The 14,573-nt window shown below is 41.9% G+C and overlaps 1 protein-coding gene across 1 annotated transcript in view; it reads right to left on the bottom strand.

Moving 5' to 3' along the window:
• TBX15 (T-box transcription factor 15) overlaps positions 1-14,573 on the bottom strand; it is an 89,488-nt gene that overhangs the window by 19,078 nt on the left and 55,837 nt on the right. The window contains exons 3-6 of the mRNA XM_054628095.2: positions 9,953-10,054; positions 8,032-8,203; positions 7,503-7,670; positions 3,956-4,020 (exon numbers count right to left, since the gene is read on the bottom strand). Coding sequence (XP_054484070.1) covers positions 3,956-4,020; positions 7,503-7,670; positions 8,032-8,203; positions 9,953-10,054 — 507 coding nt within the window. The remainder of the gene's footprint in view (positions 1-3,955; positions 4,021-7,502; positions 7,671-8,031; positions 8,204-9,952; positions 10,055-14,573) is intronic.

Here is a 14,573-nt window from a genome sequence, read left to right as displayed (position 1 = left end):
TGTTCTGTCTGCAATGAATTCCTATTTTTGAAGGAAAATGTTGAGGGGATGAGGTGGGAATCAAGAAGTTTAATCCCTGTCAACTCTAATAACTGTCTCTCCTGTAGCAGTTCATGACATTGGTGTGCTCCCACAGTCAGCAGAAGTACTAGAGTGCCATTCTGGATGTGTGTTCCACCCCCTAACAAGGAAAAGGATCCCCACCTGGCCAATGAAGAGACATTTTGGGACAATAATAAATGTTGACAAAAAAATAATTGTTTTCAGTGTTTCTGAAATGTCAGGAAATTTGGAGGGCCTTTGCTGAGGGTTGCTGATACCAAGTGTGCTGAACATTATCCATGTGGCATCTACTTTCTCTTCCAAGGAACTGCACTGAAAAATTAACTTCAAAATATCTATCAGGCCATAAACCCTTCCCTCTCACACCATCTTTATGAAGGAAGTAAAAAAAAAAAATTATCAGAAGGTCTCACTGCCAGCATTTTTTTAATAAGGTCAGTGCTTTAAAAGGTATCCAAAATTTGCTCTCTCTTTTTCATTCATTCTTTTATTTTTAGTGCTATAAAGTTTTAATAATAGGCAATAAATGAAACAGTTCCATTGTCTGAAAAATGAAACGAGCTATCTGTGCACCTCCATAATCCATCCCATATGGCTGATCCTGCCATTTCCACTGCACACAGGATTCAGGCCATCATTTCATTGTTTGCTGGGGAAGCCAAACTATTGGCTCCAAGTGTCCTCCTGGCTCTCTTATCCTAGACAAAGCTCAAAGAGTACTTCCAAACAAACAACTTTTATTCACCTCAGCTGCCCACATCTGAAAGGAAAGTGCTGGCTTTTCCTTCAGCCTAGGGATTTTTTCTTCCATCACCCTGTTGAATTTCCTGACTGTTTTCCCTTCTGGCTTCCTCCTGGATAAGGAGTTGCTGCAAGCATCCCACTGTCAGATGAACTTTACCCAGTCTCTAAAAATAACCTCTGTGGCATTAAACCTGCACCCTCACTACCCAAACATTTGGCTAGCTGAGCTCCATATGTCAAAAACAGGTTTCTCAATCTCTTGAAGTTTAGGAAAGCAACCAAGTAATAACCTGCCTTATTCATACATTATGTGGGTATCCTTTCACCACCAGAAAACTTCTCTTTCAACATCAGGAACTTCTCGTGTTGCATTTCTACAGAGACTTTATGTGCTTTTGCAAAAAGTGAGGAAAGCCCAAAACTCAGATAGAGAGAATCTCTAATAAACATGAACTAGGATTGACCTTCAATCACAGGCTACCTCTGCCATCCAACAAAGCTCATGGTTAGATTCCCAAACTCCATTACTTAACATGGTTTGAGTGCTCAAAGGCTGCTTAACACTAGCAAGCTGCTGAGCTGTTTTCATCCTTCCCTCTGAAACACCTCAGTGTTCCTTCTCCCAGCTCAAGGACTGAGGCAGTAAGGACTGGAGAGACACTCATGAAAATAAGTGACGGAGATCCAGAAAGGAGCTGGGAAAAGATTGCTCCCCCATATGGGCACAGTCAGTCACACTATGATGGGGTATCCCCAGAGCAGCAGGGTTTTAGCAGCCTCTTGCACTGATGAAGGGAGATCACAGGAAATAAAGGGGCAGGCTGCATGCTGACGGAAGTGGAAGATTCAACATGGAAGCTAGTTTTAAAAACAACAGTCGCCTCCACAATTTCTGCAGCAGGAGACAGCAATGAAACAATAACAATAAATAAGTGGAGGAAAAATATCCATCTCCATTTAATGGAAGAGCCTCAACATAAAGCAGAAAGGAAATATCCTAGGAAAGAAGTGGCTTAAGAGTTCCTTATCGTCCACCATGTCCCTGGGAGTTCTTTCCTCTATCATTTCCTGGCCAATAACCATGGCTCTGACTCAGTATCCAATGTCTCTGGAATAGGATGTCCTGGAGTTGCCTCAGAATTCTGTGTCTCTGCCTCTTGCTGCTGCCACACCTTTATTTTTTCTTTTAAGTCCTTATACATAAAACCTTTTGAACATGTACTACTCACTTGGCTGATTCACAAATGGCCCTTCTTCAAATTACCCTATTTCTTTTGCAAAGGAGAAATTTTCATTTTCAGCAGGACCTTCTCCAGCCACAGTCTGAGGCACTGCAGTTGACTGAAGCTGTGGGAAGGACGTGGGAAGTTGCAGAGTATCACAATTGTTTTTTGACCAGTGATCCTAACGAGATTACAGATTCACAAGGGAGAGAAAAGCCATCCAGCACAGTTAAGGAAAGTCCCATTCGAAAAGTCCTTTCCACACACAGCTTGGACTTCAATGCTTTCCTCCCTCCAATGGGAATATCTGTGTAAGTGTCCTCTGGGAAGGAGGCAGCTGAGCATTTGTGTCCGCCCGTAGCTGACAACAGCAGTGCAACTGCAGCCAGACCCCTGCTTGTGAGGCAGGCGCCTGACTGCTATATATGCTTGCAAATACCTTTGCCTGTTTTTTTCTTCCTAAAGCCTCAGGCTGCTCCCTTTGATGTGTAATACCTTAAAGATTTTAATTCCTCTTTACATCAGCAGAGAGCCTTACTGAGCCCTCCCCACAGCTGCAGCCGTGTAGCAATTTCCTGCCCTTTCTTAAATCAATGAGCTACAGAGATCAGTAATTCCCAACCTTTTCAGGAAACTGTCCAAATTCACTGAGCTAGGACCTTATTAATGCCTTCCACATTAATGCAGCCCACCATGTACCTGGAACTGCATCAATCCCTCTCCCAAACCCAGCCCCCAGTGCAGCTGTATCTGTGCACATGGGGAAGATCTCGTACCCAGGACACACTTTGCTCTCCCCACACAGGAGAGGAGAGCAGAATAAAAGTCACATGTGCCTCAAGGAGAACTGGTGATCACAGTGGGGATTTAAATGAGAGTGGCAATATCTTCATGCATAAATTCAGTAAGATAACAGCAGAGGAGCTGAGCTCAGGTCCTTTGAATGTCTTCTTTGGGATGATGGAGAGTGTAGCACTGAAGTGAGTGGTGGAAAACACAGGGCAGCTGCCCATTCATGAGCACTGACCTCACCAAACCTCCTTATGAAGGAGACAGCAGTCCTGGTAAACACACACAACAGGAGCATGCAAGTAAAACTGAGTTACAGCACCCATGGGGACAGCAAATGAGGGCTATGCACACAACTTTTACTCTGGTCTGCACACTCAGAGCTTTGCTTTACAACCCTAGGCTTCTTGTAATGTAGTCATATATGTCTAATTGTATAATTAAGGTTTAAAGCCTTTGTTACACTGATTTAAAGGATACCTACATCATTTAGATCTGAAATATTTACATCTGCTGCACATTCAGCTGTAGGATACATGAACAGAAAAAGATGAAACTTTTTTGGATTTTCTTACCTTTTTTTGATAACTCTGTAATGTCTTTTACTAATACAATGGGGGGATTGATTAAAGCTCCATTTTAACTACTGTGCTGTTAAAATATAATTTCTTCTAAATAATATTTAAGGCGTTCTACTTAATTTTTCCATAAAAATCATGACAAAATTAAGCAACACAGTCAAAGTGAAACCATTGGACACCACTGGATAAAAATTGAAATTATTTGGAACTAAAACATTTTTTGCACTTTTATCCTTCACACCCATGAGAAACTTATTTTTTCTCCTAACATAAAGCAAGCATTTGCTCTCCAAGCTTTGGCATTACCTGTGAAAATTAAAATTTAAAAATGTCCTCCAGCCAACTCTGCATGTAATAATGAATAATTCTTTTGCACAGTGTTAAGCTGTGACCTATTTGTCTGTGTTACTATCTGCAATCCCCTGTTTTTCTATCTCTGTTTCTCATTTTAAAATAAAAAAAAATGCCTTTCTCAACCATAGACATTTGCCTTGTGCACTCATCAGGGAAAGGAGGGAAGAGATCAGTGAGGAAACACAAACAAGTTTCTGTTACCTGTTTCTCCCAGAATCTCTGAAACCTTTGGCAAAGGGGTTTCTGTCAATTTTTAATCTGGTGATCTAAAAAGAAGAAAAATAATTAATTGATATTTTCAAATTTTTTTCTTTCAACTGATGAAAATTGTGGATGATTTCCATTCTCGCCCAAGCCACCCCTACAATGACCTTTCACACTTATTTCCCCAGACCTCTGTCAAATGTGCCCTTCCATTATCCACCAACAGATAATCTGCTTATCAAAACATGTCACCAGAGACAGAAATCATGGTAACATTAGGAAACCTGGCACAGTGCTGGGGCTGAGAAATTGTTCCTGGCGTAGAAGTACACCAGGTGCAAAGCCCCAGGAGCTGTTATTTATCAATGGCTACATGGTTTGGGAAGCAGGCACTCTGCTCAAGTTTGGCTGCTATCTGAGTTATCTCAGCCTCAACACTCCAGATATCCAGCAGCTGAGGGCAACTCCTGGACTTTCAAACAATGCTGAAGAGAAAAGCACAGGCTACAGCCCCCAAAAATGTCGGGTGGCCACCCAGTCACACATACAAGTTGCTGTTGTTCTGGTCAGCATCAAGGCAGCCCTCAAGAGTTTTCTGGTCCGTAAATTTTTCAATTTTTTTTCCCCCTCCTCTAAACAAAGGAGGTAGCAGCCAGACTGAGTGCTTTGGGGGAATCTGCTTTCCTGCTTTATTTTTAAGCATGAATTCCATGTTGGTAAGTACAGACTATAACACTGGGATCTTGACCTTGCAGCCTGTGGTGTTATACTCCCTGTTGGCTATTCCACAACCCGGTGTAGCAAAAGAGCTTCCCTCTGCCAGCCTCAGCTTGTCCTAGAGATTCTATGTTTGGAATGAAAGAAGAGTGAGATCTCCAGAACCTACCAAATTTGAGGTGGTTTTGCTGAAACTGCTCAAAAGGGACTAGTTTAATACAGTCTGATCTGATGGGGATTTGCAGGTGTTTTGCTTCTGTCAGAACCAAGCCCCTACTCTGGATATTAACCTCAGATCTGGAATGCAGCTCCTATTTTTGCAGAAGCTTAATTTGTGAACTTAATTTCCGCTAGCCTGACTTTGCAGCTGTCCTGGGACTTGTGTGTACAGAGACAGATATGTTCTGTGGAGGATGGAATTACAGCAGAGGGAATCCCTGTGGTGGATTTGCTAACATTTTACAATTGTTTCCAGAGACACTTCCCCCAGTAAGGCAACACTCTGCAGCCACTGGAGGGCATGCAGGCAGATTCAGGGGATTTAGATTTGGTTTTAATGAAAATGTTTCTCCAGCCCACCAGAATCTCCTTACTGGTATTATAAAAATGCGATTGTGTCCCCCAGATCTTTTTGAACACAATCCCCAAACACCTGGAATTCAGAGAGACAGAAATGTCAGCATTTCTTTATGGTGAGGCAGCTTATGGTGCCGATTCCTGACAGGGATCCCTCCCTTAGCATCTCCCTCCCTGTCTAATTATGTCTTGTAATTCTGGTCATTAAGGAAGAATGGCAGGCTTAATTCCAGTAATTTCTTCTCCTTTCCCTATCCTCCTTCTTTGTCTGATCTACAGTCAAGATTTGTAGAGTATCTGCATTTGGACAAGGGGGGGGCAGGAAGTTTCCCATACTGCAATGATAGCAAACCCACCAGTGTTTTGCAATGTTTTTGATGCATTTTGGATCCTGACTTAAGTCAGCTCAAGGGGACCAGACTGGGAATAAAACCTGGGAGTCATGGGAAGAAAAAGAAGCAGTCACAGGAGCACTATCTGCATCTGCGCTCTCCTATACATTGCCAAATAAAAAACTCTAACATTTCACTAAATTGTTAGAATTCACAACTGTTAAAAATTGGTTAAATATTGCAATCTGCCTTAAGCTGATTTAATAGGGGTCTGTCCTTCAGTCCCAGAGGACTGAAGTTTAGTTTAAGAAAGTGTAGATCACTAACAAAGTCAAGGTCCCTAGAGAAAGAGTCCTGCTGTGGTGACATCTTTTCCTTACAGTATCTAAAGTCAATACTAAGTCTCATTACTGAGAACTATGCAAGACCCAAATCAAACACAAATTATCATAAAATCACAGAATGGTTTGGGTTGGAAAGGACCATAAAGATCATCCATTTCCAGCCCCCCTGCCATGGGCAGGGACACCTTCCACTAGACCAGGTTGCTCAAAGTCCCATCCAACCTGGCCTTGAACACTTCCAGGGATGAGGTACCCACAGCTTCTCTGGGCAACCTGTACCAGTGTCTCACCATTGTCACAGTAAAGAATTCCTTCACAATATCTAGTCCAAACTTACTTTCTTCCACTTTGAAACCATTCCTCTTATCCTGTCACTACATGCCCTTGTAAAAAGTCTCCCCATCTTCCTTGTAGGCTCCCTTCTGGTACTGGAAGACTGCAATTATGTCACCCCAATGCCTTCTTTTCTGATCCTTACTTACAGTGGGAAGCATTTTGTTCACCCAGTCTCCATCCAGGTCTCCATCCTCTCAAGATGTATGAGAAGGGAAGACTCACTCATTTGAAGACTAAGGTAAAAAGGTGTTAAGTACCTCAGACTTCCCATCAGTTGTTACCAGTTTTCCAGCATTGGTTATCAGGGGGAGCTACACCTTCTTTAACCTTCCTTTCCTGGTTAACTTACCTGTAGAATCCCTTCTTGTTAGGCTTTGCATCCCTTACCAGGTCTAGTTCCAGCTTTGCCATGGCTTTCCTCACCCAGTCCCTATACAGGGTACATGTCTTTGTTTCTACTGCCTGTGCATTTGTTTCTTTCCATCTGGTTTTCCCAGCAGGTCCCTACTCAGCCATGCTGCTCTCTTGACTTTCTTGTCTGATTTCTGGCTCCTGGGGGTTGCTGGCTGTTGGCCTGTATGGAAGACTTCCTTAGAGATCTGCCACCTCTACTCTGCTCCATGTCCTGCTCCTAAGGGCAGGCTCCCAGGAGATCCTAATGACCATCTCCTTGCAAAAGTGGAAGTTTACTTTCCTAAATTTCAGGTGTATAACTTGACCCCTTACCTGACCCCTATCCCACAAGACATGCATGCATGAGAATTTCAGTTTATATGCAAGACATGCATTCAAAGGCTTTTTTTGTCAACAAACTGATGAGATTGGGCCTTTTCAAAACTTTTTCCTTCACTGCTATAAAAAACCCAATTGCTTTGTCTCTGAGAGAACTGATCTGGAGTTATAGCTGTACTGCCTTAAAATTATAGTGAGGACAGGATATTTTAGTTTTGTACCATGAAGTAGCAAGGAAATTTGAACACAACACATCTCTTTACAGTTGCTCTTAGTTACTTATTTTACAGTAAAAGCTACAGCCATCTTATCTTCAAGGTGGTTTCCTAGCTAGATACTTCATGTCTACACATTACCCCAGAGCAAGCAAGCATTTTATTTTCTTTTTTTTTTTTTTTGTAAAGTGTAACTTTTCTATGCTTCTCAGAGAAGCTAGCGTCTCAGTCACAAAGAGCACACTGATTATTTTTGTGAAGGCACAACATAAAAGGAGCATGAAGGATTTACCTGTTGATTTTGGTAAGCTGTCACTGTGGTGAAAACAGTCTCAGGGAAGTTGAAGGTTTTCACCCCATCTCCTGAAGGAACAGGCTTTGTAGGAGAAAGATCACTGCTGAAATCCTTGCGGATGACATGAACACGAGGCTGATACTTATGCATTGAGTGTAAGATTATCTGAAAAGAAAACAAAAGGAAAAGGACCTTTTTTTCCCCAAAAAATATTTTACACAACATCCAGATGTACAAGAAAGTAGGAATGGAGTAAGAGTTAATATGGAGAAAATTATCCTTTTCTTACAAGCATGTATGAAACAAAGTTTGTGCTGTGAGCAAAGAGAAAGGTGCTTTATAGGATCAGGCAACATTTTGAAGAAAAGCACTGAAATAGCAAAAAAAACCCCATAAATCTGGAAGCAACCACAGACACGTGTGCCCAACAGGACACAGGAGCATCAAAGCAGCAGCAGCACCCTTTCAAGTCTGAGAGGAGCAAGGCTAGGACAGCACCAGGCACCAGGATTAACTTCTAACTTACATGGCCTTGATCATCAAGCTCGTTGTTGGTCAGCTTGAGCTTGTCAAAACTGACCACCTGCCTCATCCAGGTGTCTCCAGAAGCCAGGGAGTCAGGGTGGATGTAAACCCTGGGGGGCACTGGGGAGTCAGCATTGCCAGCCACCATCCACTTGGAGCTGTGGTACACATACCTGAAAGAGGAAGGGAGGTTTTCACTCACTCACTGCAGGAACACATCCAGGGCTCCCCCTCCCCTGCCACCCTCATGCACCCCAAGCTCTCATTTGCAGTCAGGGGAGAATGTGCTTTATTGCAACCTCCTACCTTCTAAATGAAAGCCAGATTACCCCTGAGCCACTTGTTCAGACTTGATTCCTTATTAAAACCACCTTGCAGTTATTTTCCCTGTAAAACTCTGCCACATGTGTCTTCTCAGCTCCTTAACCCTCTCTGAGCCAGAGTAAGAGGCTGGAAAATATGGTAAACAAAGTCCTCTCTGAAAATATTAATAAATACCCTGCAATTTCTGGAAATCTGCATTGTATCTCATACCAGACTTTGGAAAACACATGTGGCTTCACCCAGAATGGGCAATATCTAATAGATACCAGTAAAACAATTGATAAAACAGAATTTCTGGTTTGAAATGTTGCAAAAAAGGAAATTCCATATAGTATTACATACATTGGGATTAGAAGAAAAAGTTATTTTTGTGTTCCTGTTCTAGCCATCCTATATATACCATAAATTTCTCTACCACAGCTTTGCCTAGACACTTTTTTTCTCCTGATCTGCAGCTCCTTCCCTCAAAGGCATTTCACCAACAGTTCTACTGACACCTCTGAGTTTTGCCCTGTGCTGCCTTTCATTGGGTCTCTACTCAGCTCTGCTAAGATGTTCCAGTTTTTACCTACAAACAGTGACTAATTTCCTGTATTGTCACAAGAAATTGGGCGGGGGGGGGAAGAAAAAAGAAATGAGGAGTCTTTTCCTTTCCTGTTAATTTTCTCTGTGTGGTTGCACAAGCCAAGCAGGGTAAGAAAATAAATGTATTTTCAATGTCAGTGTTGCTAGAACCACACTCTTAGAAAGAGGAAAACATCCAGCTGAGTATCAAACACTGTCTTTCTGCTTTCCCAGGGAAAAAAGAATTTTTCCTGAGAAAACACTCTGTACAATTTGGGAACAAAAATGTACTATTTAGCATTTGAAGCAGAGGTTCAATTCTGAATCCTTGAAATGTGGTTCAGTCAAGACTGTTTGGAGGAAAGACTTGCTCTCAGGGGTCTTTTAATAAGAATACATAAATCACGTCAGTCCAGAGAGTTTTCTGGGATGCAGAGGATCATGAGTTTTCCAGAGTATTTTTTAAGATCACAAGCCCATTAATATCAGAGAAATCTCCTCTTCCTGTCTTCAGCTCAGCAGTGGGAAGTTTCTCAGTGACTCCAAACTGTAGGTCAGGGACCAATATTCACTGAGGCTGCTGTGCTGGACAGTGAGCACTTTTGAAACAGAAATCACCCAGTCCAGTTCAGGCCAGACCTGAAGGGCCTGGCTTAGTTCCAAGCTGCTCCTTGCCCATTCTTTTCTTGAGGAAATAAGGTAACTCAGCCCCTGGAGATAACCCCCATTGATAACTCCAGTTCCCTCAGACAGTCATTGCTAATTGTGTCAATCAGAAAATGCAAGGCAGAGATCTCCTCAATTAAAAACTGCTACTTGAAAAGAGAAAGATTTCACTCCAAAAGTGCAAGAGAATGTATTAAAACTCTGAGTTTGTGTCTAAAGATGCTGGTCAAATCAGCTATGTTGGTCTAATCAGTAGGGTCTCCTCCAGCCCACGTTTGCAGTGGTGTTTAATGCAGGCGTCTGTCCTAGGCTGCCATTGACAGGTAAAGCTGGTACAAGATTCCTACCTCTGCCCCTGAAAATCTTACCTGTATCTCTTGTTATCCACAGGGACAATGTCCATGGCAATATAATACTGCTGGTGGGGATCCAAGCCTGTAATTTTCACCCTCATGGCTGGAAACATTCTCCTAGGAAAATAAGAGTAGAAATAAGGAAGAAAATGGTGAATAAGGAAGCTGAAGAGGCTCCTTGTACTCTCTGGCACCAGAACATGCTACTTTACACAGCCCAGTCCTTGGCATGACTCCTCTGGGCTTGGTGTGGGTAGAAAAGACTGTGCTGGCAGTGCTTTGAATCTTCAGTTTTTTCCCACTTAGAAAAAGGGGTAACAGGGTAACAGCCTGTAAGTAATGATAAAATACTCACAGTTAAGCACTCTGTTCCCAGTTCCTAGAAGACAGTTCTGCTATGCTTCACACAAATCATCCTCTCTAAGGCATTTCTAGGATGGACAGTGTGCTTTTACCTTGTGTTTTTCCCACTGGCCATCCACCTGTAATTCTTCTCTCATATTCCATTAAATGCAGGATCACTTTAGTTCTCTTTTTTTGAGAATGTCACTTTTCAGTAAAGAGTTTGACAGTACTGAGGTAACATTTGAAGCAAATGCATCATCCTGAAAGATCCTGTGGCTCTCATGTTTGCAGATATTTAAGAAAAACATCCCTCAAATTAATCTGTTCATTAGGAATGTACTTCACATTCAACAGAAACACTGGCATTATGTCATGGCTTCCTTGAACTCCTGTTAGTGTTTTGTACAATATTTTTAATAGGTGTTGTCTTTTCTGTGCCATATGATCCAGATCTATCTTAAGCATTTTCTCCTGATAGACAAAATATAGAACTCTACACCAACAAGAAACAATTCCCAGCTTTTTTCTTCTTGTCTGAGCACAAGTTAAGCTCTGCTAAACACAGTCACTGTTGTGGAAATGTTTGTAGCTAGGCAGTTATTTCAGAAGAGAACAGATCAGAACAATTCTAACCTTAAAGCATGTTAGTGTTAGTGTGCCTATGACATAATTTCTCCTTCTTAAAAATTTTATGGTGGCCAGTAGACCAATTTCTATTCTACACCTCCCTCAAAGAGCATGCTGAGGGAATTACTTATGCCATATTATATTTCCAACTCATGTGGTATTTTTACACCTTCATAAAATCTGAGGAGCTGAACAGAATGAGGTGCAGCAGGAATTGAGCAACATTGAAATCAGAGCAGAGGACTGAAAGAAATCCTGCATTGTTTCACTGACTGTTAACCCAGACCTGAGCTCTACCTGAGTGGCTTTTCAGCCTTTATCTGAGAAAAACTTAAGCTGAAGTCCTATAGGATGGTGTTACTCAATTAAATGACTTCTGCCTAGAAAATACAGAGCTTTGGCAGGAGAAACCCCAAAAGTACTGCATGATTATACAAAATCATATTCTGCTTCTCTGGTAAGTAGACATATCCTTGAGAGATGGAAGTATGTGGATGGAGGGAGGATATTAAAGGGCAATTTAAGATCACAATGCCAAAATAGTAGGAAAGTGTGCAAGAAATGTTTCTAAAAGTCATCCCTACAAACCATCATGACATTTTCTCTTCTATTTAATGAGAAACAATGAAATGTCAGAGAAGAAGATTTAGTTCTCCTTCCAACATTTCTGTTTCTCAAAGTATTGCTAGTGAACACAGCCTGGAGGAGGAAGAAAACAGGAAAGCTTGTGACAACATCTCCAGACATGTCTCTCAAACTTTGCATGACAGAGATGTGATCATGAGGATCCATATCATTCTTTCCCAGCCAAGCCTCATATAGCTCCATGCAGAAGAGTGTGGGAAGGAGGAGGATGCTCAGCCTTTGCCTTACCCACAGCTCTTTCATTTCAGGCCACACTGAGAAGATAAGAGCTGACCTATTAGTAACTGCATCTGCTTAGGAAAAGGGCATTTATCGTGGGGGGTGGGAGAGCACCGCCCCACAGCTGCCACAGCACAGCTAACCCGAGTTATGAGAGACGTAAAACTGTCAGAAAAATCGTCTGCAGAAACCCTTCAAGGAGAGAGCAATTTGTGCAACTGATGGTGTGAGTTTGCTAGTAGAATGACTGGGGGGGAAGTGGGGAAGGAATAATGGATTAGTCTTGAGTGGCTTGAGGGCATTACCTTGTTTCTGCCACAATGGCTCATTAAATCTGCCAAGCCAAATGGGTACAGGATGTGGCATTTTACAGTCCAGCTCTCTTTAATTAGAGAGAGGTGGCTTGGGAGCAGCTAAAAGGTAGGTCATGTTTCAGAGGGTTGATGAGAAACCCAGGATTAAATCAGAGTCTCTTTGGGTCTAAGTCTGCACACTGTGTTTTGAATGAGCTGTGTGTCCCAAAAAGTTCTCTCCAAATCTGCAGCCTCGTGTAAAGTTGCAGTATAGCCTGTGGGGTTGTTTGCTTATGAAATGCCTTGTAAAAGATTACCACAGACCATTCAGCAGGCTTAGAGGCTAATCTCTAAAATGATCGGAGAGAGCTCGGCTGATCCCACTACTTTCTCTAAGGTTTAAGTGTATTTTTCAAGTTTTGTAAATTATTGCTGTTTTTCTTTTTCTGTGGGTATAAAAGTAACAGGTTTCTTTGCTATAAGGATGTGGCCTGGAACTGTCACAGCAGGTCTACAGCAGCAGTGCTGTGTGGAAAGAGGGAAATGGAAAAGGCAGAGGCTAACAGGGGAGGCTTAGGGATGTGCTCGTGTATAATCATGGTAAAGTCCCAGTTCTCTGCATTTCCTCTTGGCTGGCTCTTGGTTGCCCAGAGGCACCAGCCTTATAAAAAACAAGAGGCTCAAAGGTTTGGAAGGAATTCAGGACATTTGGATATGGCTGGATTAATAAACAGTCAAGACTATTTCATCTAGAAAGGTATCAGCTTCAGTCAACAGCTACAGACACGAGGGCTGTCTGTTTTCATAGGGAACATGTGATGACATCTGATATATTTTAGGAGGAGGTTTTTTATCAGCAGCAGTTTGGGATGATCAAGTTATTTATATGTTAGCTTTACCACTCAGCAGGAAAACAGTCCTCCAAATCTTAAGATTGTGAACTTACACACAGTACCCTTGTAGGGGAAATATGACATGATATGAAATAATTTATTACAACTGCTTTAGGACCACTTAGAAGTGTTTTAAAAAACCTTTTAGCAACAACAATGTGCCTCAGTGTACTCAATTTCTGGTTTTCTCCTAATGAGATTGGAGTTTATGAACATCAAAGGCGAAGAAAACTGATGGTAGATAAATACCTCTAGAACTTAGTTAAAAAGTATTTGCCAGGACAGGAGTGTACTCCTATTAACAACCATGTTTGGGCACTTTCAACAAAAAAAAAATTACTTAGGTTGTGTCAGCTAGCAGTATATCTTTTGGTGGTGGTATTTGAAATTTTCCTTTAAAATACAGTTTAATTTTACTTTGTGAAAACTGGTCATAGGAGGAGGATCACAGATATATCCCTGAACTGGATTTTTTTCCCCAGTAGAATAAACTTTCAGTTTCTTACCCTTAAGTTAGGAACTTAGATAAGAGTAGATTTGTATAAGGGTGACATCTATTAAATGCAAACCCTTAAATGAAGCAATGTGCTCTTTGACTGCAACAAAAGAAATAGACAGAATAGTCATTTCCCAGGCATAAAAATAATCCAGTATAGAAACTCTGCAAAATATAATCTGATTTAGGTCTGCAGATTAAGTATGCACAGTGTTTACAATGTGTGTGAGTTTACAGGACAACCTGAGGTTATCCTTGTTATTTCATATCTCATATTTCCTTGCATTTAAGACTGATGCCAAATGTATATTTCTTTAGAGAAACAAATATGTAAGGAATGAAGGCAAGGCAAGGCAAGGCAAGGCAAGGCAGTGGAGGAATGCCCTTCTGTTTCCCTCTGCAGCATGGGATCATGGAGACATGTGTGTTTTGAGAGAAAAAGCTGAGGGCAGGGCTTGGTAGCAAATGGATTTATTGTTTATGAAGGAGAAGGAGATCAACAGATCTTCTCAGTAGCTCCCAAAGGGGACATTCTTCTGGAAGCTGGAGCAAGGTTATCTGGCCCACAGGGCTAGGAACTCTAAAAATCAGTTTGGTAGCTTGCTATGAGAAGTTCTCTTCATGGGCCCCTTCAGCAACAACCAAGCTTGATTACAAAATCTCTGTTGCTCTCTCTAACTTAGGAGCACTTTGGGACCCACCTTTCTCTCCACTGGAAAGAAAAAATAACACCTGGTAATGCAAACAGCCCTGAGTACATTCTATTAAGAGCTCAGACTCATTATTTCAGGAAAGCAAAGACACTGCAGGCAAAGTACCACTTAACCTGTCAGGAGGCACAGAGAAGTCAGGAGAGGACAAGGTCACCTCTTTCTCTCACTGCTGGCTTTTTTCAGTCTTATTACCAATCCTGGCCATCAGCATTTTGGTTTGAGCCATCCTGAGCACAGATATGGTAACTGTGATATGACAGATGAGATCATTCCCCCATTGCTGAGGTGAGATCCCGGCTCTGTTACAGGTAGAACCTGTGTTCCCAGAACAATACCTCTTGGATGTGCTGGGATGCATGGTAGCACTCATGAAACCACCTTCATAAACAGCAGGCAGCTGTTCCC

This window comes from Agelaius phoeniceus, chromosome 2 (genome assembly GCF_051311805.1).
Source record: "Agelaius phoeniceus isolate bAgePho1 chromosome 2, bAgePho1.hap1, whole genome shotgun sequence".
NCBI lineage: Eukaryota > Metazoa > Chordata > Aves > Passeriformes > Icteridae > Agelaius > Agelaius phoeniceus.
The sequence above is the reverse complement of the archived record's forward strand: the minus strand, read 5'-3'. Positions and strand labels throughout refer to the sequence as shown.